The sequence below is a fragment of the Scleropages formosus genome, chromosome 8, assembly GCF_900964775.1.
Source record: "Scleropages formosus chromosome 8, fSclFor1.1, whole genome shotgun sequence".
NCBI classification, from domain to species: Eukaryota; Metazoa; Chordata; class Actinopteri; order Osteoglossiformes; family Osteoglossidae; genus Scleropages; species Scleropages formosus.
The window spans coordinates 19,391,598-19,416,789 of NC_041813.1; the positions used below are offsets into that span (position 1 = coordinate 19,391,598).

Here is a 25,192-nt window from a genome sequence, read left to right on the forward strand (position 1 = left end):
CACACTTTAAATCAAAGACTGATACTCGGAACGAGCCCTTGTTAACGCAAGAACAGTGTGTTCTTTGCTGTTTGTGTACCTCTAGAAGAACATTGCAACAGTTTTACTACTAGTAAAGTACGGTACTAATGCAGTAATAACTGGTCACAAGTATGGGTTATGTGACATTCCTCCAGGACACAGTGAGTGGCTGCCATCATGCATGCAGCCTGTTTCTGACAAGTTCGGGGACAAAAGAGCGGCCCGGCGACATGTGGAGATGTGCAGCTCAGTGCAGACATCACCTTTGTCAGGGCTTTCGCTGACACCGTAGCTCGCTTGGTTCCAGCAAGATTTGCTTTGGTACGAAATATTTATCATTTCACGCATCTAGTTTTTCCAGCTCACTTTGCCAACACATCAGACAGCCCCCCTCCGCTGCCTCTCCCATCCTTTTCCAACATAACAGCTTGTGATGTTGAAACCCCGCCCAGTCATTCGCTCGGCTCCACCCACCAGGCTCCGCCCACCGGGCTCCTCCCACTCCGCTCCACCCCTCCTACTACTGCTGCTCCCCAGCACGCACGTTTCCCCAACACCGCCACCCTGTCTGCGCATTTGATCGTCCATCTCCATTGAAGGAAACCCTCCAGGAGGCACATCTGCACCCCGTGAGTACCACCTCCATTTATCACAATGTATAACAACAACAATAATATTAATAATAAGAATTATTATTATTATTAAGTCTTACAGAGGAAGCACCAACATTATGAATTTGTATTTCAGTGACCAACTCGATATTTATGGCGCTGTGCAGTGTGAAGCGATGGCTACAGATATGCTGCATTTCTGCGCTTTAGTTCCTCTTCAAAAAGTTGCGCGAACTGTGCGCGGAAAGTCAAAGTGCGGGAGGAAAGAAAGGGGCGTTGTCCGCCGCACGCGCCCCTTGGCTGATTGGCGCGAACAAATTCATCACGTATATTTCAAAGTGAGAAAGTACACATGATAAATGCGGACTTTAATGGGCGGTTTGTCGCTTCGTGAGACCTTATCGCTTTGGGAAGTGTTCTGAATTTGGCTGCAGTCAATCGGGATTCGGATCGTTTAAGTAACTGTCAGTCAGCGTCGCATCTGTTTTGGTCATAAAGTGATGTTAAGGGTCTTTAGTTGATCTGCGTCTCCTTGGCTTGCTTCGGAGCACGGAAAATTGTAATAAACCTCTAAATAAACTGTAACAGATGAGGCGCTTTTTCGTTTTCAACTCAGCTCTTGTTGACTGCGGCCCCTGGCGGTCACATTTTTTTTCCTCGTGTCTCTTGTGATATTTTTGATTTTTTTCCCTCCAACCTTTTCATTCATATCGTTTAAATAAGAGGACGTTAATCCAGATCCGAGGGACATTTTTGCGACCTGAAGTTGATTACTGGTGAATATTGGGAATTCTTGCCTGAATTTATTAGGAGAGTCACTTTCTGGATTATATTATTACATGTAATGACTGAATGAAGCTTCCAAATATTTCTGCGGCTAAAAGCACAGGGTTTAATTCTGGAATGCATCATCACACTAACTGAGCATACTTTAATCATGGACTTCAGTTGCCTAAGATATAAATTCCAACACTTTTCTAAAATCCCAGAGTTGGAAAGGGACTGGCTTGTGTGCACTTTTTTACAAGTTAATTACATTAAAATGTAATAATTTTACGCCTGTTTCCTGGCGTAGCTTATTTAATACTTTCCCATGTAGAAGTTCGCAGCTGAAACTCAGCTAGGAAAAAATGACAAGTGTTGGAATTATTTTTGTTTTTTTAACCGGTGTGTAGTTTGCATGATGGCTTTTGATTGGACAGGATGTTGGCTTATATGAATCATAAAGTTATGAATGATATTGCATTGCATGGTTTTCACAGCTCAGGGGACAGTGATGTAATCCTTGCACAATCATATTTTTCCATGTGTGCATGATCCTTTGTGTAAAAAGAGGAGTGGTGCTTCATCACTTTGAAGCAATTTTGCTTCTTTTTTTTTTTTTTTTTTGTGGGTCAAAAACAATTGAAATGTAAACAGCTTCCGGGCTTTTCTGAGACAAGGTGGAAACAAACTTGGAGAGAGTGAGAGGCTGGCTGGAGGAGAGGCCCCCGATGGGTCGCGTTTGCGGCGCTCCTGTTGGCCTTGCCTGCCGATAAGGGTCACGGGTGCCAGAAGCATGGCTGTGAAGCCAGAGGAGGCTTGTGTTCTTGCCAGCCTTCCGAGATTTACTGACGAATTCCTGGATTGGAACATTTCATTTAGTTTGTACTAAAAAATAACTTTCACAGTATCATGTGGATCTGAGAGCTTAACATCATAGGAATTTTTAAAAAAGCATGAAAGCAGAACGTGCATAATCCATTACATTGCTTAGCTCTCCACATCGAAACAAAGAATGTAAATTAAGCACATGTGCATTGAATGAAAAAAGAGCAAGGGTCCTAGTCTCGGATTCTTGTGTGCGTGTTTCCTACGAGTGAGGCAGAGTCTCGGGTATTTTCATCTACAACCAAGAGTTTTATAGTTGGGTAATATCTATCTTTGGAGAGAGAGAATGTATGATTGATGTCTTGTGTGCGTGAAGCCCGTGAGAAGGTTAAAATTCCCTGCAGGGATGTAGGAGAGATGCTGGTCAGGTGGAGAGAAGTGGTGTGTGCATGTGGGAGTATTGGGACTCAGCCACTACTGCGGACACACACACATATACACACACCAGCAGCAGCAGGCACATATGGCTTTGACATTAGCCGTGCTATAAACAGCAGTTGGGACTTGGAGGAAATAGCCTCTGCTAAATCTGGTATTTGCATGAAGGGACAAAACAAATCAAATCTGGCAAAAAAGATCCATAATGATAACGCCAAACAACTCTGAAGAAAACTTGTCTTCCCAACGTATTGTGCTGTTTGTTCGCCTCCTGGCTTTCAGTTGGCTCAGTTTCCCTTCATTCGCATTCTGGAGTTTGACCGTGACTGCGAAGGAATTGCCCCGAACTCGCACAAAAACAACCTCGTAGTGTCTCATCCCAAGTGAAGCATGAAAGCAAATGTCTGTTCTGGCTTTGCAGTACTTCTCTTCTCTTAAAATGCTCCTTATGCTAGTCCTCAGAATTGTCTAGGGACATAAAGGTTTTTTATTGTCATAATTACAGTGAAAAAGAACCAAAATTTGATGCCGTTTCCACAGTAACTTTGTGAAAATCAAAAGAATTTCCAAGGAAACACCAACACGTGTTGAAATGCCTTCATAAAAGGAGTTCCTTAGCCTGTCCAGATGACGGAGTGCAACACGGTCGGTGACCTTTACTTTATTAATCTCACATGGACTGTCACCGGTGCCGATCCCTGTGAAAACCTGAGCGACCCGGCCTCTGACGAATCACTTCGCTCAAATGCTCCCAGCAAATGTCCCGCATGTGAAAGGAAATGAAGGCACTCAGAAAGGCTTTTTGAACAGCGAGGGTCACTGGTCTCTCAGGGTAAGAGGCGATGCTGGTCCAGTCATGTTAGGGGCACGTTCTGAGAGCTTGGGGCCGTGTCCCGCAAGTTCCTTAGCGTGCTTAGTGGCTTCAGTCATTGGCGAGTCTTCAGCTGGGTTGTGTCACTTTCAGATGCTTTTGGGTAGAACTCGAAAAACCTTGGGTGGGTCTGCTTTGCGCTCCAACAGAAGGTGTATCGTTAATGGAATCTGTTGTCGTTACAAGAAGAATCAATGCCACACTAAGATGAACTGTGAAGCATAGAAAGCCCGGAAGCCACTCATTGTGACTACGAAAAGAGTGACTGTGAGCCGTTCATTGTGAACAAGCAGTTTAAGGAGCTTTGAACTTGAGAGAGTTATTATCCCAGTTTGCCTAAAGGAATCCCAGAGAGTGAAGAGTTAAAGCCACTGTGCTTGACTGTGAGGTGTTACTAAAGACATCCCATGTGTCCACGGTAGCAAGAGAGCGACTCCGAGGTTTCTAGCACGAAGGCGGTACCCTTTATTAGCAGCGGCGTGTGTTGCCTGTGTGTAGCTGAAAATATTGAGCTCGAAAAACACAGATGGCCTTTATTCTGTATAGTTTTGCAGGAAAGCTTCCAATAATAGAAAAAATAGCTTTCCTTTTCATTCTGTAAATTCATATAGTTGTTCTAACTTTTTTCTACATGTCAGGCAGAAACAGGGTGGGGTTTAACTCTTGGCTGGGTGCATCCCCAAAACCTGCCTTTGTTTGGACCATTGTGCTAAAACCACAGCTGGACGCCTGCCAGCATCTAACTTGGCTTTCATGTTTTCTCTAAAAATAAGCCCGGGATGTGCTTTGTTATATGTGACCACAATGCACGCCATGTCACATGGAGCCAGGACAGAAGTGTCACTGTGCAGGTCAGACTAGATTGTGCTATTTTATTTGGTTTGCATCTGGAGTACCCTGTACCCCCTCAGTCAACTATAAGTGTGCTTTGAATGCCCTAACTCTTACTTGGGCAACACAGATGTAGACAAAGCCCATGTTGATAGGAGCCCCACCATCCCAGAGTTCTGTTTTCAAAGCACACAGCTTGTGCTTCTAATGATCGTTTGCTTTGTGTCGTCTGACTAGTGAATCTGAGGCTTTGTAAACACAGGAAGCAAAATCTGGGACAGGAAAAAAAAAAAATCCATGATAAACTGAGCCAATGGGCAGACAGTTTAAAATGACCACCTACGATAGCTTAAAAGCTGCTCTGTGTGGAAGACTTGTTTTGAAACTAACATGAGAAATTTGTGGGTATGCATTAAAAAAAAATGTGTTACTTAGATTTGCCTCCAACTTGATGACAATGAAGAGTGAGCATAAGTAAGTTATCTTTCATCCATAGAGTTAAAGCAGCTAATGTCAGCTTAAATTTTTTGAATTGCTCAATTTTCTGACCAAAATTAATATTTTGTGACATGAATGTGAGCTGAATGATCTGGCATACTGTATTGCACCATGAACAAAATATTAGACATTTCATTATATATGAAACAAGTCAGATCTCACTGAAGTGATTCAATCTCATTACAATGAGATCATTCAATTTACCAGTGTAACTCACGAGTGGAACTCAAACATTACTCTTAATCTAGCGGCTGTGTTATGCATTCTAGTATACAAGAGGGCTCTCTGCCAAGATATTATCATTATAATGTTCCTGTTTTTATGTGGTGACGGAACGTTGAAATCGGAGTTGCATGTTGATTTGCAGACCTCCTTGGGTAGGGTGCTCAAAAGTACTTCCTTCTTACTCTGTTTCGCTTATGGAGGAATGCAGTTTTATTTGCAATTTAAATATTCCATTTCTCTTAAATGAATGACATGGAGGTAAAGTCAGGGAAGGCATGCTTGTGATCTTTCTGATGCTGAGTACATCTGCCCGTGGAACATCCATTAGGTTCCTCATGTCAAATGCCTGACACCATTCAAGGTGCCGTTGAATCAGCAGCACTGGATCCAGCTGTCTGTGTAGAGCATGCCAAGTTACTCTACTTTAGTTCATTTTTGCCCACTCTATTACTTAAAAATTACTGTAATAACAGAGGGAAAATGATCTGACTCAAGCCCTGCTGATGATGCACTGATAAGACAAGACAATGACATATACACATTGGAAGAAGGATTTCATAACATCCACAAGTGTTTAGCAGTAAGAGGAAAAGGGATATCCTGGTTTGAAAGGTTTGTATTGGGAGTGCCCAAGCAAGGACAACCAGAAGCCTTAATATAAAAAAAAAAAAAAACAACCATCTTCGGGAACAAGAGCAGACGTCGTCCGGCTGAGTTTTTCCCTCACGATGCTTATTTGTTCCACGACTGCTATGCTCTCAGCAGTGGCTGGTTTGGAAGTGCTTCAAGGTATCTTCTGTGGCTTTTGTTTCATAAAAAAATACATTAAAACTGAATCCCACGTCAGCATTTTCCACCAATAGAACTGGGCATAAACTCTTCGGCGTGCACGGCTAATTGACATGCCTGAAGACAGCTTTATGGGATTGAAGGCAATTCATTAGAAAATGCTGTATCTAAGACACTGAAATCTTAGGGTGGGTCACAACTATCCGGAGAAAACCACTGATGTTAGAGGATTTCATACAATACCACCCTCCAACACAAAAAGTCCAAATTTTATATTACATTATAGGAGATAATTTCTGCATCCTCCCTCTTTGCATAAGTCCCAGTTATTATTATAACACCTTTTAAAAGATTGCAATGTTTACTTTGGAATAGTAAGAGTCGCTAATGACGCTCTAAAGTTGGGACTTCCTGCCAACATAACAAACGGCTTCTTATTGACAGTTATTACATTTGTGCCTTCAGTTAGTGGTAGGTTGCAAAGCGCCAAGCAAATAGAGCCTTCTGCTCACCGTCTGTTGCATATATTACACACCTCCGTTAAATGCTGATGGAACTGCTCTCCACTTAACAAGGTTGGGGTGTGACATTTCACTTGATGTGCAGCCATTACCAAGGCTGATGGATTTGGTTTCATGCATTGTAACAGCCGTGATACAACAACGGGTTGTTTTGCACAAGACAGCCTACAGACTTGACTAGAATATTGTGGTTGTGTAGAATTTTGTGGTTTGTTGTTTGCCAAAGGCAAAAATTTGAGGAATCCATCCTTATTCGTTATCTGAGTGGTATCGGAATCGGACTGGGGACGGGTTTTGACCACAGATTTTCATCCTATTACATTCAGAAGTTTTCGCCACAGAAGTGATGCTTAGTGGCATTTCACGACACAAGCAGAAACTTTGTATAGCCTGTATTCTGGAAAATGTAATATTTCGAGAGCACCATGTAAAGGAAAGTCCCAGTTGTATAGTCAAAGCCCACCTGAAGGTTTGGTGTTTTGTTGGGTTCTTTACCTGGAAGAAATTCCTGGCTTAGATTCTCAAACCCAGCACATTCTTCTGTAATCTATCTCCACCGTCGAAACAAATCTCATGCTGCTTGAATATGCAGCAGTGAAGAGACTGCATTCTGAACATAAACACAAGAGGACTTCCAACAAACAGTCACTAAAAGATCAGTCAGCTCAAACTGGAATAACAACACAGAATTGTTGTTCCATCTCCTCCCTCTTCATGACTTTTCTACATTGGGCACATGCTTGTAACCAGAATGTAACTAGAATGTTGTTGCCCAAGATTTTTCAAATGGTCTCTTATGGGACCAGCTGCTGCTCATGCAAAGGTCTGAAAGATGCAGAAAGAACTTCTGTTTGGGGTTAGAAAAGCCTCTGGTTAAGCAAACATTTCTGAAGGATCCTGAGTGTAGTTCAGCAATTGCGGGTGACAGCTTAATGTGACTTTACATTCTGTCCTCTAGTACTTCTGCTGTCGTCCTCTGTGCTTCACACGGGCTTCCCTCCTGCAGTTCTCTCTCCCTCCTCTTCCATCCTCTGGCGGAAGAAGGGAGCTGCAGAGTAAATTGAAACCATATGTGTAACAGTGACCACGCCACCCCATGGATTTTGGAAACAAACCCTCAGCAGCTTCACACACTGAAGTGCAACATGATAATGTGCCTTTCTCTTCATGGTTTGGACTTTCTTTGCTGCCTGGGGGTGGAGGGTGAGGCGGGTTATGCTTCTCTTAACTTTAATTTCAGCAACTCAAAGAAAAGCACCTTTGTCCCAGATTGCACCTTGTCCACAATTCTTCTTATAAAGCAGTTCCAGTCCAACTGGGCTTTCCAACGTGGAAATCGCAGCAGTGCCTGCAGTTCTCATTATTTTCCTGTTTCCCAATACCTGGCTGTGAGGTAGGGCAGTGGGCTGCATCCAAGTGTTATCGTGAGCCAAGGAAGAAGGTCCAGCGGTTGCTTGTCTTGGGCTAGACGGGTTACGACCCAGCTGGGGGCTCCTGCCAGTATGCTGCCGGCAGCTGGAGCCTGTAGCTGGGCAGCTCTGCGTGAGACTCTGCCGGGTGGAAAAACCAGGGGCTTCCTGTCAGCTGAGGCGGTTTTGTTTTCCTTCGACTTTGTGTTGGCACAGCCAACAGTCTGCAGCTTGGCTGGCTCATGGAAGGAGTGTTGTAATGTGGGAAGGGGGTGTGTTTGCTGATCACGCCTCTCAACCGGGAACCTCTACTGGTGCTGCAAAAAAGCAGTCCAATTACCTCTTCACAAAGACAAGTTTGAAAGCGTATACTCATTTCTGCATAGTCAAAAAAGGGTTTAAAAAGTCACAACTAAAGGGGGTACCCTGTACCAACTTAAAAAAAAAAAACTTTAAATTTAATTCTGTAAAAATTCTGGTAAGGGGAAGTAGTCACAAGGAACAGTGAAGCTGTTAAGTTTTTTAAAAGGCTTTCTTTGCTAAGGTTTTTTTTTTTTTTTCCTTTTTCAAATTTGATTATACTCCAACTTTCACTTCACATTACATTTAGATTGTTAAAATTTCCTACACCCTGAATTCCCTCATAAATGTAGCTCCTCAGTCATTTAACACTGGAAAAAAACACAATTTTGAAAAATGTGGAAGAGAAGACATCTGGAGGCTTGTGCCTCACCCTTTGCAATGGCTGTATTGGGATGTCTACTTCCTCCAGGCCAGCTGCCTGATCTGACAACCACTGAAGACCAAACTTGTATCTCAGATTTGCCTATCACTTAACATTCAAAGCACAGCAGGCAGTATGTTTTAATATTCATCAGTACCTGCTGTGTGCTGAAGTACAGAGGGAAAAAGCTGTAAAACCCTGCACACCCAGTCAGTGACCAAAAACCGTAAATTTGATAGCAAAGGATCCTTCAGATCAGCCTTTGTACAAACACCAACAGAAATGTACAAGATATGACAATGTTGGTTTTGAGTCCTAAACCCGGGATGAATGTCTTTTACAGGTACGTCTCTGGTCATTAACCAAGAGGTCACGAATCAGCTTTCAAAGTGTGAAAAGAAGGAAGAGTGCTGAGATGTTAGCTAAATTAAATATTTAAATCTGTGTTATCACTCATGTAACAAGAAGGGAAGTGAATTCCAAAGGTGATCTGATATCTGTTGGGAGTTTGTGCACCAGCTGCTTTCTCACTTTCTCAATATGGAATGAGATTCAGCCAAATAACCACTCCTAGCTGATCGAAGTGTAGCACATATTGTTGCAAGGCAGTGTGTGAAGTGTTGATGGGGTGTGTGCACAATATGTTTGCCAGCTAAGTTGCAAATGGCCAATTTTTTTTTTTTTATGAAAACACAGCTGTAACACATGCTTGGATGTAACCCAGGAGATGTGAAACATGTTGACAGTTACCTATTTTTTTTTTCTGTTTCAGATTCATCACCTTAACCACTAACCATCTGTCGACTATGTTGATAATACTTGCCTTCATCATCCTTTTCCACATAATCTCAGCAACACTGCTCTTCATATCCACAATAAACAATGTGAGTACGTCATCGTTGTCTCAGCACAACTGAGCCTCGGATTTCTATTATTTGGTTCCCCATTTTATCCCCTTTAAATCACAAATGCTGATATTAATTTATGAGTGACTCTGCAACTGCCCTTCAAAATTTTTAACTATGCAAGATTTAACGTTTTGTTTTTCAGGCCTGGTGGGTATCGGGATTCATCTACACGGACCTGTGGTACTCCTGCAACACAACCTGCTATCCTATAGCAAATAGCGAATCCACGGCCGCAGGTGACAGCTCTCAATCAGGACCCTATGACTCGTTATTGTATTGAGTGCTTTGTTCATTTGATTGACTTGCCAAATTTGAATGGTAGATTGTTTCTTTTTTCCACTGATATCCCGTACAGAACCTTCTGTGCATCACAGTCTTGTGCAAACTCATCAGTTCCATGGAAAGATCAGGTTTCCCGTGACTCACCTTGCAGAAAACCTACCCTGTTTTCTCTTTCCACAGCCTACCTCCAGGCCGTCCAGGCAGCCATGATACTGGCCACCATTCTGTGCTGCGTCGGTTTCTTTGTGTTCATTCTGCAGCTTTTCCGCTTGAAGCAAGGAGAGCGATTCGTCTTCACTGCCATCATTCAGCTGCTCTGTGGTGAGTGTTTGCCAAGTATTACATGCTAACATTCCCTCCATCAAAGAATCCTTACCCTGCTTAAAACAGACATGAATATGGCTGACTTGAGGTGGGGAGCAGGAATTTAGTGATTTCATAACACAGAACTGAGCAGTCATATGTATTTTTTTTGGCTATCGTTCAAATCTTTTTCATATTGCAGTGCTATAAAAGCATGTGACCACATTTAAAAGAAGATTCACAGTTGTCACAAATACTGGCCTCTTTAAAATGACATACTTAAACTCAGGCCATGAATGGTGGAAGTAAAAAAAGAAAAGAAAAAGTAGGCCACTGACTGAATTGAGTGCTCAGTGTATGGATCACGTCATATCAAATCTTGTATTGCATGTCGATTTGCTGACAGTTTTTCCCTCAGTATTATACACCCAGCCACTTTCTCCACTTTGTTTCTCTCCTCAAAGCCTTCTGCGTCATGGTCGGCGCCTCCATTTACACGGCCGAACACAAAAGCTTCCAGCAGGTGGAGTTTAGAGACGGGAGATACGGCTATTCTTTCGTCCTTGCCTGGATCACCTTCCCACTTACCCTCTTCAGTGGATTGATGTATCTAGTGCTAAGGAAACGCAAATAGATGACCACCCAACCCCTCACCTATAAACATGTAGCTGCAGTCTGTAGACATCAATATTTTGTATATACTCATTTTTAATGTACAGGTAAAATAATGTCAGAATTAGCAGTACAAAGACTGAAAAAAAAACTTATACTGGAAATACTAAATGAGGACTGCTATTGTATGTAGAATTTTTAACCCTATATTCATTTTAACATTTAACTCTATTCTTGGTGAAAACATGTTATGCTGTGACTTAATGCACAGTGCTAACGGCAGGCTGTGCAAACTTGAAAACAGAATTAAGGTCTGGATCGTCGGGGGGGAACATTTAATGTTTAAAACCACTAACTTGTTGTAAAATGAAGAAAAGAAAAAAATTACACCCGAGTTCCAGTTTGGGAATTCATCTTTTAACCATACTCATGCTTTAATATTAGTCATCCAATTTGACATATCACTAAACATCTAGACATCAGGCTTTTTACAGAATATTGTTCAGAAGTAGCAGTGTCCTAATCATAAAAAAAAAACATGCAAAACTGGTTTTTATAACTAGAACATGTTCAGAGTAGATTTTACTTGAAAAGTTATGTAACTTTTTTTTTTTGGTATTCTCAGAATTTAAGGATAATGTATTTGTAGATTAGTCCTTTAAAGTACTTTCAATTTGTATTGCATGTTTTGTTTTACCTGCAGCATTAATTTGAAGACCCACCACAGCAGGATATGAAGTGGAATATGTCTACAGTATAGCTATTTTCTATTTACTCATTCCCTTTACATTCTTGCTGGGGTTTGTATTACATTCAAAAAAGCAAAGTTATTGTTGCAAAATTTGTTATAATTGATTTGAAAAATACCTACATAGTTTCTTTAGGTTTATGTTCTAGTTTCCACAGGAGAGAGAAAAAACCTAGCTGTATTTATTTTATAGACTTGTGTATTGTTTTTCTCTTATTTTTCTATTATTTGAGAAAGCTTGAATCACATTATATTGTGCACCAATTAAATGGTTTTGTGTTAAAAGTGGAAGGATTTCTGTGGTTGAATGTTGGGATGAAGTCACAAAGGCAGCTCTTCTAATGTGGTTGTAGGCTGATGCCAGCAGACCAACCTTGACTGTGGTTGCAGTGGGCATGGCCTGCTGCCATGGGTACATCATGTTTGTGAATACAATTAAATATTCATACAAAATAAAAATTGCCCAAGGACTCCCCTCTCAGTGTTGGAGTTGTCATCTTAGCCAGCAGGGTTTACTTGGGCTATAGGACACCTGACATGTGTTAGCACCCAGAGATCCTTCATGAGAAGCAGCACAGACTGGAGACAACTTTACAAATCCTGACACTTTCCCCACCCGCTAAATTCCCAAAGCAATGCCAGCTGAGACCACTTTACTGCAGTATGCCACTGTAAATATTGCCTTCCATTCATTGCTATAGTTCAACAAACAACAAAATTAGACTAATGTATTGAAAACCATTAACATTTGTAACATTATGAACATCATCCTAATGGAGGACAGTCTGAGTGACAATCAAAAGAAATGTACCACTGCTGTATTAAGCCTTTCCACTCAAGAACTCTGACAACCTGCATTAAGAACTATAAAAGGTAGTGAAAGATGTAAAGACCATATCAGCATGGAGGACTTCAGAAAGGTAGCATACAGACCTGAAGGACTAGAACCTTCACAAATTGGGAGTGACTGACTTGACTTTGCTGTAAGGGCCAAAACGTCCATAGATGTCCCTGGCCACAATGGAGAAACAGCAACGCTGGCCAGGGGTGCAGTTGGAAAGCCTGCAGGCCATAGGGAGAGGCAAGGCCTTCAACACCCCCAGGTTCTTCCACTCGGAGAAGGAGGAAAGGCCGTTGTCTTGGGAAATATAAAGGTGGTAGCTGTCCAGAGGGGCTGTGTTGGGGTCTACTTTGTCCACAGTCCACAGCAAACCTATTCCTTTGGGGTTCATGATTTGGGCCACTTTTAGCTCCAGCTGCTGGGGTAGGTTTTTTGTTGCTGCCACTGCAGGTAGCTTGGCCGGAAATAGAGGGGTGGGAAGGGGTGGTACTTTACAATTCCAGTCGTCCTACAAGAAATTGCAGAGTTTAGTTTTATTACTGCAGGCGAGGTGCTGGAACATGCGTCACCTGAGACAGGTCATTACCTTAGCACTTTGAGCAGGAGCATACCCTGACCCGACACGGTGTGGAGCCGAAACCTCCTTCCCTGGACAGTGTGATGGACATTTTCATTCAACAAATAAATAGGCAGCAGGGGAAAAAAAAAAAAAAAAAAAAGTCACAAAAGGTAAAAGAATGAAGTGGTATCACCTTGGGCAGCCACCTGGCTGTTAGCGTTCATAGAAACCAGCACACCGCTTTGCTCAGTTTCACAAACATTTCTCAAAGGCACGGGAGTCTAGAGTGCAACCAAGGAAGCAAGTCAGGAGTGTACAGCAGTCCTATTGCAGACCACCCTGTTTCAATTTTAAAGCTGTCAATACTGTTGCTGAAGTCTCAAATGCTGACGACGCCACTTACCTGCATCCGGTCCATTCCCTCATTTTGAGCAAGAAGTGATCCTGTTCTGCCCAGTGTATCTGTACAGAATTTAAATGACCTTTACTGTAATTTTGCTCATTGCAATGACAACAGAATGTAGAAATTATATACTGAAGCAGACTGTGTAGCAAGTTCTTCTGAAAAAAGAAAGAAATCTGTGTTTTCAGTGGAAACTGCTGACCACCCTCTACGGTAAAAACTGGGTTGCTCTGTGCAGGCTTACTGTGCACGTGTTCAATAGGAAAAGCAGACTGACTGGCTACTTTCACCGAGGGACCTGTGGACTCCGTGATATTCTAGGTTGAGAAATCAACCAGACCTAACTTCACACATGCAGGGAAAAAAGGTGACAGATTTTAACCTGATTTTCTTGAACTAAGTACTGTAATACCTGCGTTTTGGACTGCGGATTCACCATGATGTTACTTGCTTGGTTTGACTTTGAAGCTTGTAAAATGAGAAGCATACACACCAAGAACAAACTCATTTTGCCATAGGCTAAAAACTATGGATAAAAAGGCAAAAAGCCAAGAAAAGTACCTCTTTCTGCATTGCCTTCAGAGGTGAGATCAACAACAGGATTCTTTTTAAGCTTAAAAGGTGGAAAACAACACATAGTGAAATAAAAAGTTTCAGAACAAGAACATGCATCCAATGAGAGGACCACTGCTCAGAATCATAGACTCATGTTTGGGTTTTAAAAAAGTACCCGTTTCTCACAAAATCCATCAACATTCCTCTTCTTCGGCAGCAGGACCCCGCAAAATAGAATCTCACTCTCATTTTCTGAGAAAGGAAGTTTGGGGGGGGGGGGGGAAGTATTGTAATATAAAATTACTTGATCTTGTTTCCCTTCAGAACAGTGTAATCTTTCTCCTCAAAGTGTTAACTACAGAACATGCTTCAGAGCTGAAATGTTTGCATTACAGAAGAGGAACTCTACCTTGTTGGACTTCATGCTGCTGATTTGTTGGTAAAGTCTGACTGAAAGAACCACAGTTGGTAATTAGAGTTAGTAAAAGTCATGGTTTAAGAATAAAAGGAAGCAAAGCAAATGATTTTGATAGACAGTAAGGTATGAATCATTAATCCTTACCAACAATAGTGAGAACATGCACCGTACCCATGGAAACGGATCCATGAGACTAAAGATTTAAACAGTGACTTACTGATATACAAGTATATATATATATATATATATATATATATATATATATATATATATATATATATATATATATATATATATATATATATACACACACACACACACACACACACTTTTTATTCAGTAAAACAACTGAATACCACAAAAATACAAACCTTAAAGAATCAAGACCAATACATTACACTGAAATAAAGAACTAAAAAAAAAAAAAAAAAAAAGTTCATGATTAAAATCACTAGATGGCACTGGTCAGCTTACAAAGGAACAAATAAAAGAAAAATAAAAAGCTGTAAGGAACACTTTTTGCAGAATCAGTGGACTTGACACTTGAACTGCTGTTCTGCTTCAAAGGGCATTTGATATTAAACATTTTCTCTGAGGTGTCAGCAAGGATGAAAACCTGTGAAGTAGATAAAGGCCACTTGGTTGGGTGACCTTAATCATTTCCAAGGTGTATAGCCTGTGAATACAGGCGATAACTGTCCCTGCTGGGCAAAACCTTGACAATGTCAAGACCGAGCGTAGTTCCTTTGTTGGACAGAAAGGATTCCTGAGAAACTGAAAAGTAGCACTAAGCCAAACTGATAATTAGCCAGGACCTGTCTTTACCACCATCTAAAGCAGATTAGTGAGGACTTGCATCTTAAAGCCACTTTTTCAAAAGATTCCCCCAGGTCAAGTTTCTATTTTAGTAATTACGCTTTTACTATTATTTGAGGAAGCACTGACTATTCTGCAAATACAAAGAACACTAAATTTAGATATCAGAAAAGCAGAGATGTAAAAACATGAACTCTACAAAAATACATACTTCAGAATCTTAGTAGTTTGCTGTAGCAGCAACAGCAGCTGTTGAAGACATCAGATTGAATAGCTCCATCAAGCACAATTCTGAAGGCCAAGTGATGGAAGGATTTGTGTTTTGCTCAAATGATATATGGCAGATATATTGAAGTCTGCAGCTGACATACTGCAAAGTAAAAATACGTGAATAACTTTACGTTGATTTTACGTTCTTCCATTTTAAGGGAGAAATGAACTGTAAAAAGTTCAGGAGCATAAGGACGCTATTTCAGTTAATAGCTCAGTTACTACATTCCGGTTTTGTAAAGAAATACAGGCTTCTTTCACATAATGATCTTAATTCATTCCTAAACACCTGACACTAACAAGAATTTTAATAAATTCAGTGGTTTTTCTTTTTAAAAAAAGAAAAACAAAGCTATAGAATTGTCACCCATTGTTTCACAAAACAGGGGGTGCGATGGCGCAGTGGGCTGGACCACAGTCCTGCTCTCTGGTGGGTCTGGGGTTCGAATCCTGCTTGGGGTGCCTTGCGACGGACTGGCGTCCCGTCCTGGGTGTGTCCCCTCCCCCTCCGGCCTTACGCCCTGTGTTACCGGGTAGGCTCCGGTTCCCCGCGACCCCGTGTGGGACAAACGGTTCAGAAAGTGTGTGTGTGTGTGTGTTTCACAAAACATGGAAAGTCCTACCTTATCTTTTAAACACAAAAATCTAATTCAAAACCATGTCCAGAATACCTCAACTGCTCTGGATACCTTTAAATCCAGGCTTAAGACTCACATGTTAAAAAAAGCCATATGTATTTTTCTCTGCTGTGAAGTGCTTTGAGAAACTGCTTTTAAACAGGTTAAATAAATAAAAAAAAAACAAGCGATTGAAAGATGAATTGAACTGGTGCAGCATCAGCAGTTCTGCAGGTACTATTGATTCGTAGCGCCGAAGTTGAGTCTTCGGACAAAAGTCTTGTGAAATTTACCGCTCAGTCTACATCCCCATCCTCATCTATGGTCTCCAGCTTTGGTTATCGACTGAACAACAAGATTGCAGATACAAGCAGGCAAAAGGGAAGTTCTGCCACAAGATCCCCAGGCTCCCTCTGCATAACAGGGTGATGAGTTCATGGATTTAGAAAAGCAGTAAGAGTACAATTGCTGTTCTTCCAGACTGAGAAGAGCTACCTGAGATGCTTCAGGGATATTGTAAAAATGGCCCCTGGACAGCTGAGGCAGACCCAGAACACATTGGAGGGATTATTTCTCATGGCTAACATGTGAATGCCTTGAGATCTCAAGAGGAGTGGGAGACCGTGGCTGGGGAAAGGAAGGTTTGGGCCTGCCTGCTCAGCATGCTACTGTTGCATCTGTCACTAGGACAAGCAAAAAGAAACTGAAGTACATTATTAGAACACACATTGTGTGGCACTTGATGTCTCAAACTTGCATTGTGAACTGAAATTTCCTTTCATAAGGTCTTTCTTGGGCAAGTTGATTGCTCTTTATGTAAATTTAGGGTGAACATTACATTTAAGTTTGAATTGTATCGAATTGCATAAATGGGTAAATTATTGTAATTAGCTTGACCACCAAGTCATTCTTGAAAAAAGTATCAGCTAAATAAACATATTTGTACTACAGATTCAAGGGAAGGTTCCCAGAATTCTCCACTAAACCATTGGATAAACAACTGTATCTAAGTCAAGTCCATGTACCTTGAGCCATCAGTGATTTTAACAAGCAGAATTTTAAATGTAATTAGAGCTCAAGTAGCTGCAGTACTTTTAAATATCAAATTTAGCTATTGTGCTGCTAACTGTATGGTAAGGACTAATTTCAGGACAAGCCGGCCAGCTCATCTAGAAAAACTTTGAAACATGACTTTTAATGCTTTCCATTAAAAAATTAAATTTAGAAAAATTAGAAAATCCTCTGTGTTGCCCAGGTGGCAGGGCTTGACGACACAGCAGATGATTTATCAACAGGACAAGAGAAGGCTGAAAGTCAAATATAGACTAGATTATGCTAAATATGGTCATAGTGAAGTTTCATGGAGAACACTGACAGTTATAACTATACAGGATCATTTCCATTTACCAATAAACTTTACTGGAGTTGTTCTACCTTGCCTGCAACCTCCCCAGCTTCTGTGCCCTGTATCCACTCTGTGGATTCAGGGTCTCACACGGACATTTCTTCCTCCAGTTGTCTTCAGCACACGTTATGTTTTATTGGAAGTGACTCTTTGCAAGCGGATCATTTAAAAAGTTACAGCCTCGTAAACAACTTGCTACTGGAAAGCTTGCCTGGTAGAAGTGACCAATGGTGGGCTGTCCGTAGATCTGCTCCTATCTGCCACAAACCCAGTCTGCACAGCCTTGGTGGGTGATGTTGGAAAACTTTCCACAACCAGTGGTTCCAAGGATGGAGTGCCATTTAAGGTCTGACAGAAGCCAACAAACAGGACACTTAAAACACATGTGGACCCAGACTGTACAAAGTCTGATTACCAGTCTCAAGCAGCTCTTTAACACCTGTGCATAGACCACTGATGCATGCATAATATTTCTCAGTATGGAAAAAGACATCTAATCTACATTCAACACTGAAGCCTTAAAAAAAAAAAAAAAAAAAAGGTCTGATTTTGCAACCTGAATAGATCCTGCTGGTGAAGTCTGTGTCCCAGACAGGCGCAGATCTTGCATGTAGATAAGAGCAGCTTGTCCCCTCTTTTTTATCTTCTTAATGCTTGCCTGGAAAAATGAAGACAGCTTTTGAAAATCCAAAAAATCCAAAAGATTTATGTAGCAGTTCAAGATGTGTGTAGTTGTTGTGGATGAGCATATTACATCGCATAACAGTTTCATCTAAAGTAGCTTACACTTTGCATTTACTAAAATTTCCATCAACTGCACACAATGTACAGGTCAGTCATTCATTTTTCTGAATGCAAAGTTACAGGAATTAATGTAAAACAAGGACTGACTTGGAGTTTAAGGAGCCTCCCTTCATAGTTAGAAATGCTCTCCATTTTTTGAATTCTTCTTATGAGTTCATCCATCTTCTGGTCTGACTGTTTCACAGTTGCTAATATCGCTTGCCTTACCAACTCCTGAATCTGTAAAAGAAAACCAAAACTTCACTTTTAAAGCAAAATAGCCATGTTTTGAAAAACTGCACTACTAGTATAGACTATACCTCAGCTTTGGAAAATCTCTTTGATTGTGTAAACAGAGCATCCACTGCAGAAGCTGGAGATTCATCATCTGTGCTACACCTTTTTCGCTTATTCATGACTTGGGAGAAATAAACATTCATAAAAGTTGGTGGATTAGTCCAAAGTTGATAAAACTGGAAAGGCTTTAAAGCAAACAGACAAATAGGGAGATCCAAATGAGCAAGTGGCAAGTTGGTTTGACTATTTCATGATGGTTTTTTAAATAAAAAAAAAAAAAAAAAAAAAAAACTTCAGAAAAGAAAATTCTTAGTTTTGATTTTATATATGTATATATATAATGACCTAGGCTAGAGGCAATCAGGAACATAAATATGGACCTATTAGACTGCTGGATGCTCAGATTGATGCCAGACTTCAACATTGATGGGAAATTTATATTTCTGGTAAACTTTAAAACCAGGAATCAAGAAAAAAAAAAAAGTTATATTTGTGTCACGTGTTCAATATGTTACCAGCCAGGTCTGTAAAGTAGTTCACCTTTCCCCCCCCCTTCTTACAGTCAAATTCTTCCTTGAGAAACTTACTGTGGAATAATATTAAAAGCTAAATGCTACTGAGCTCCGAGACGTGATCTAGTTCACTGTATTATATTGCAAAGCAAAGGTCGATGGACACGAGTGTGATTTTAATTTAAAACTATGTTATTTAAAACTGCTGCTGGTATTGATACCGAGGGGTTAACTGGTTGGTGGTCTGCGCACCAACAAAGCTGTTAAAGAGTGAAGTAAATATATGACAGAATTACACCCTACACCCATTCCGGAAAATAAATAAATAATAATACGTTAAAACCGAAATTAACATACGTTGTACCTGTTACTGGTTCCGACAACACTGTCCACCCACCCCTCCTTTCGGGGAATAACGACCATCCTAGTTGTCAACTGCTCTCGCGCGCGCTCTTTTGGCCAATGAAAACCTTCCTAATCATCAGTACTCGCTCGCGCGCTCCTTATGGCCAATGAGGACCCTCCTAATTGAGTAACTGCTCTGTGTCCAGCTGTTTATCGGTGCTTAATTACGTCACCACTGCGTCTCCTACTCCTTGTGGTGAATAACGATCGTCCTCTTTACGTCAGAAATCCACCTCCCCATGAAATTAGTTTTGGCAATTGGTGTTTATGTTCTATGAATCAGACTTAAAAAAGTTAGTATAGTGTAATGGTGGGAATTATGAAGGAGAGACTTCCCATCATTTCCTTGCCACTGTTTGATTTTTGTTACTTTTGCACAAGAAGTGATCTAACACTTTCTGTTAAAGTGCTTACTGTTAATTCTTGTTGTATTGAGAGCTATTACTGGGGTGGATTATTTTTCACTTTTGTAGCAATATTTCGCTACCAGCAGTTATTGTATGTTTTATTGTATGTTTTGTATGTGCGTTATTAGACCGGTGGAGACTGGTGCAAGAGGGTTTGTTGCAAAATCAACCACGTCGCTACTGTTGGAGTTTGGTTTTAGGGGTCAGTCCTTAAGAGCAGCGATTAAAAGCTTGTCAGAGGTAGCAGAAAGATCCAGTCAGTGGTTGTGGATGAGGAGGCAGCAAGGTGGGTGGGGGGAAGCACACTTGAGTGGGGAGTACTCGCCTCTGTGAACATCAAATGGTTTGAGTTTTGTTGTCACCTCCATATGCTGATGTGGTGTGTTGGTTGGTTTGTTGGTGGTCAATGGGGTGGGAGGTCTTTCGGTGGGTGGAGTGGCCAGGATGGCACTGCGGGCATGGAGGGGGGTGGGTCTGGGACGCCAGATCTCGCCGTTGAGCCTTCTGGAGGTGTCGTGGGCTCAATTCAATGAAACATCAACGAAGGAAGGTGCCCACTTGACAACCCCAACGAAGTGCTCGCGGTGGCTCCCGGCGAGGAGGATGGTGCTTGCCCATGATATGGGCTGATTTTTAGTTATTTTTTTTATGTGGAGGGAACTGTTTGGTGGGGGTGAGAAGTATGTGGGGTTTTGGGAGGGATGGAGTACTGTGGCGTGGTTGGTTTGTGTCCAGCCCCCCTTGATTTTGGCACGAGGGGTTGAACATCTTTCCCTGTGTATTATTGCATATTGTATTTCATTACCTCCTTGGGTTTTTCCCTTTCTAATGAGTTGTGAATTACTGTCTGGTGTCAGGAGCAGGAGTGCAATTCTACACATGATAGATGATTTAACAAAGTGACTACAACGAGACCTGTGAACCACCCACACTGCTTATTCATGCAAGACCGAGTCCTGCTGTGATGTGGAACCACTGGTTCTCTTACACCAACCCTGCCGAAAGGAGATAGCCAAATGCATAACACATGTAAGCCCTTGCCTCATCATCAATGTAAGATGATATGATGGCTATGTCTTCTCAGAGACCTACTTGCTACAGTTCCAGCTGGCTGTGTGCTAAAACAGATGGAACTAAGAGGCAGTGGTTCATCTTGCAGTAGTGCTGGAGGGACAAGCACCCTGAACCTTGTTAGGCCTTAGACCAGGAAAGGAAAATTTTCTGGTGTTGAACCACAGCCCTGCAGGAGCAAGCTGTGTGGCAGGGCACCAGCAGCTGGTGACTACCCTCTAAATCACCAGTTCCCTTTCTCACATTCCAAGTTGAGCCTGTCATGTCCTGTACCTTCCATGCTACACCATGGGAACAGGTAGCCTTAATATATTTGATACTGACTTAATCTCTATCCTCTACACTTCAACACCAAGCCATGGACTCTGAGTCAGCTATAATCTTTACATGGCTGGGAACTAAATGGAGTTGGCCTGTAGATGGTTGGCAGGGTGCTTACAGACATAAATGGGGAAGTGGGTGCGAGTTAACCTGTAAGTGGTGACAATGCAGCAGAAGTTCTGGCTGGTTAAAATCTACAATTGGTCCATTCTGGCTCTTGACTTTCTTGCTGCTGCTAGGGTAAACCCATGTAAACCAGTTGCTGCTGGCTTCTACCCAAACTAAGGACCCCAGACCTTCAGCACAAACTATGCTAGTAATCCATGAACTTTGTTAGAGAGCCAAAGAAGGTTTAGATCAGGCTCAAAAGGAACAATTGGAGACCTTGTTAGAGAACTTTGTGGATACTTTTTACTAATCTTATATAAAATTAGGGGGGCACGGTGGTGCAGTGGGTTGGACCGGGTCCTGCTCTCCAGTGGGTCTGGGGTTCGAGTCCCACTTGGGGTGCCTTGCAACGAACAGGCGTCCTGTCCTGGGTGTGTCCCCTCCCCCTCCGGCCTTACGCCCCGTGTTACCAGGTAGGCTCTGGTTCCCCACGACCCCGTATGGGACAAGCAGTTCAGAAAGTGTGTGTGTGTGTATATATGTATGTGTATAAAAAAAAACTATCAACACAGGAATGCCATCATTTTCCTCTGCCCCTATCAACTACCCTTAGCAAAAAGGGAAGCCACAGCACAGCAGCTCAGAGACATGGTTATTGTTGGCATTATAGAGCTGTCAGACAGAGTTGTTAGCTAAGAACAGAATGGCAACTCTTGATTCTTTGTGGATTAAGGTTGGTTCAAGAAAGCCATGAAGTACCTTAGAGCAATGATCCCTTTGACCTCATAGCTGGCTCTATGTAGTTTTCTTCTCTGAATATGTTGACACGTGAAGCCTTAAACAAGACTGCAATCTCCTTGGAGAACTAACAATTTTGTGTAATGCCCTTTGGACTGTGCAATGCTCAACCCACTCTTGGATGACAGATGGAGCAAGTGCTGCTCAGCATCCCCAGGAGAAAGTGCATTATCTACCTGGATGACCTCATAGTTCATGCACCCAGGCTGGCCTCTGATTTTACCCCAAAAAGTATCACCTTTTGCACCAGGAGGTCCACTTTTTGGATCTCATGGATGAACACCATCAAGTTACCACATATCCCACTAAGGCTGATTCACCAACTCATTGGAGCAGTGCTGAGGTAAAGTGTTTCATGGATCTGGTGTTGTACTGCTAACATTTCATTAAAAGGTCTCCTCCATTGCTAGCCCCCTAAAGCAAATCACCCAGTAGGTCCAGCACTTCTTTTGCAATGATGAGTTTAAGGCATAAGGCAACTTTCACTGCTTTAAATGAGTCTCTAGTGCAACCCTGACCTCCAGCAGCCCTTCAGTGTAAACAACAAAACCTGAGATGCGGTGGTTGGCATGGTATGCTTGTAAGCTGGCTCAGATGATGGATGAGTAGTGGCATACTGCAGCAAGGTACTGAGTTGCTCTGAGCACAACTACTGTGACCCCAGGCAGACGATCCTGGCAGTAATGACAGGTCTCCGGTGCTTCATACTGTACCTGTATGGCGCCAAGTTCCTCCTCTGAGCAGACTTTGCTCACCTTGCTGTTGCACTTTTGTGAGACAAAGAGAGAAGTGGCCAGGTGCCTGGAAAATTGGCTGGGATTCAAGTTTAAGGTCCAACATAGAGCGAACTCATAGCATGCCAGTGGCATCATGTGCCACTGTCCCTGTTAAACAAGTGACTGTTGCCACTGCTCTGAACTGGAGCAGAAGAAGCCTCTACTGGCCACCATTTCCAGTCTCCGGATAGGGAGTGAATTGCTGCCATTGCTGCCAACTTTAATAAAGAGCACATATGTTCCCATAAACTCTCCATTGCTGTAATACTCTAGGATTTTTTGGGATTCTATTCCTTCTAACACTACTGTGCACTGAATAAATAGGCTGATAGAAAAGAAGTATAGTACAAGCCCTATTTAATCAAAAATGTGGGAGGGCAGAGGATGATTCAGACTTTATTATTGCAAATGAAATTGCCCTTATGTAGAGTCTTTATTTCCCTCCTCATTATCCTTTTATAATATGCCACTAGTAACCAAGACAGACTTAGGTGAAGTTGGGAGCAGTATTATCATATCAAAGGACCATGGTGGATGCTTCTTTGCTTGTTGGACTTCTTCGATGAATGAAGCATCACTCATCATGTGTCAGATTCATTGATTTGTAGTACTTGAATGATCAATATTTAAGTACAGTGCTTTTTAATGCACCGATAAACTTTTAATTATCTAATTACTGCTTGATATAATTAGTATTCTATTCAGAGGTGGTGTATTACAAGATGGCTTTAGCATGCAGGGAGCACTTGTAGTGGGAGCACTCTTCCTGTCTGTGCTCCCAATCAGTTGTAATCAAGCAAACCTATTAATTTTCACTGAGGGATTTCAGCATTTTCTTCTGCCATCTCCCCTTTCTTTGCATTCTTCTTGCTACAATCCAAGACCCAGACTCACCCCTCTCCCTTTCCATATACTTGCCACAAGAGGCATTTAATAATTTTTGAAAAGAGACAATAGCTTCAATAGACTTGAAACCTCTCCCTCATTAGACCCTTCCCTTTGATCTATCTCTGGGAAACCCATGATGCAGCACAGTTAGCTGGCAGTGTGGTGCAGTTGAATATTTTAATAATGACTATCCAGTTATGAAGGTGGTGTATTCATAACACCCACTCTAAGTGCCAGCCTGAACTCCTGCAGTTTCACAGCAAATCACATCTTGGCAAGGGCTCAAGCAGTTACAGACTAAACTGGATGAAGGATTATGTCATCCAGGATACAGTTAAGTTCACTCATTGTAGTAGCGCTTAGTAAAAAGGTGGGGAAAGAGTTTCTTTACGGGACAGCTGGTAGTGTAGTGGTAGCGTTACTACCTTTGGATCCAAAAATCACAGGTTTGATCCATCTCTGGCTGTAGTATCCTTGAGGAAGTTGCTCACCCTTCATCCAGTTTACTCAGCAGTATAAATGGGTAAATAATTGTAATCTTAACATTGTAAATTGCTTCAGAAAAAAAAAAAAAAAAAAAAAAAAAAAAAAACACCAGCTAAAGGAATAAATGTGTTCCTGGGAATGTGTATCCCTATTCACCCCCTCCCCCAAGAGTGGGGTCCAAAATAAAATTAGTCTGGTTAGTCATTGTCTACCACATCCATTGAATCATAAGAGAAACACACACACACACACACACACACACACACACACACACACACACACACACACACACACACACACACACACTTTCAGAACCGCTTGTCCCAGCTTTACTTGTTCATATCTATGTTTTCTGGAACAGTTGAGGTAATCTGTATTTCTAAAGGTTGTCATAGGAGATTTTGCTGGAGACCCAAACTTTCCAGCTAACCATTTTGCATTGGCTCCAACCCTAGGTGGAAGGTATCTGACCTACATAACTTTCTTCTTCTGGCCTCACACAGAATCAGTGATGGATGATTCAGGGGACTGGCTGAGTTGTGCTTATGGAAACTTCCTGCTAAATCCCTAAAGAAATAGTATGATAACTGGTGGAGCAGTGGGAAATCTCTGCGAAAGAACCCCACAGAGATGCGCTTAACTGCACCCAAGAGGTACTAAAGTTGAGTACAATATTAAGATTGACGACACGTTTCCCTCTTAGTCAAGGTAAAGAATCAGATTCGGAGGAGGTTACAGCAAAACTGTTAGTTCACAGAAGCCGTCAGGAATGGCTTTTTCATGAGGCTCACAATAACTCAATAACTCAGCTTTTGGAATGAGATTAAACCTTATATTGCCTAATGATCCATTTTTATTACTCTAGCATTCGGGGAGATGTTTGCACGTGGCATGCAGTGTGCCCTAAATGCCAGCTTATACATCCAGCAGCCATGTCCCAGGCTTTGTTGCATCCTCTCCCTTTAATTTAAGTCCACACTGAATAAAATGGTATTGACCTGATTAGGCCATTGGGGCTCACAGTATGATAGCATTGCTTTGCCTTAGAGCTGACTGTGCAGCTTGATATCCTAAA

The 25,192-nt window shown here is 41.8% G+C and overlaps 2 protein-coding genes across 4 annotated transcripts; one reads left to right on the forward strand and one right to left on the reverse strand.

Annotated features, from left to right (window-relative positions):
• Positions 1–523: 523 nt before the first annotated feature.
• emp2 (epithelial membrane protein 2) lies at positions 524–10,784 on the forward strand. Its single transcript, XM_018756914.2, has 5 exons — positions 524–650; positions 9,301–9,412; positions 9,579–9,672; positions 9,899–10,039; positions 10,486–10,784. Exons 2-5 carry the CDS (start codon positions 9,335–9,337, stop codon positions 10,653–10,655), a joined length of 483 nt encoding a protein of 160 aa, XP_018612430.1. The 5' UTR covers positions 524–650; positions 9,301–9,334; the 3' UTR covers positions 10,656–10,784.
• Positions 10,785–10,962: 178 nt separating this feature from the next.
• Positions 10,963–19,305, reverse strand: atf7ip2 (activating transcription factor 7 interacting protein 2). 3 transcript variants are annotated; one of them, XM_029254162.1, is made up of 12 exons: positions 19,222–19,305; positions 18,369–18,466; positions 18,157–18,288; positions 17,822–17,923; positions 17,477–17,613; positions 14,149–14,189; positions 13,915–13,991; positions 13,746–13,797; positions 13,185–13,243; positions 12,975–13,062; positions 12,809–12,870; positions 10,963–12,730 (listed from the first exon to the last, which is right to left on the reverse strand). In XM_029254162.1, the coding sequence occupies exons 2-12, from the start codon at positions 18,462–18,464 to the stop codon at positions 12,332–12,334; spliced, it is 1,245 nt and encodes a 414-aa protein (XP_029109995.1). In that variant the 5' UTR covers positions 18,465–18,466; positions 19,222–19,305; the 3' UTR covers positions 10,963–12,331. The 3 variants fall into 3 exon arrangements, with proteins under 3 accessions (XP_029109995.1, XP_029109996.1, XP_018612429.2); XM_029254163.1 differs by lacking the exon at positions 18,369–18,466 and having other exon boundaries at positions 19,215–19,297; XM_018756913.2 differs by lacking the exon at positions 18,369–18,466 and having other exon boundaries at positions 19,222–19,291.
• Between the last annotated feature and the right edge of the window lie 5,887 nt (positions 19,306–25,192).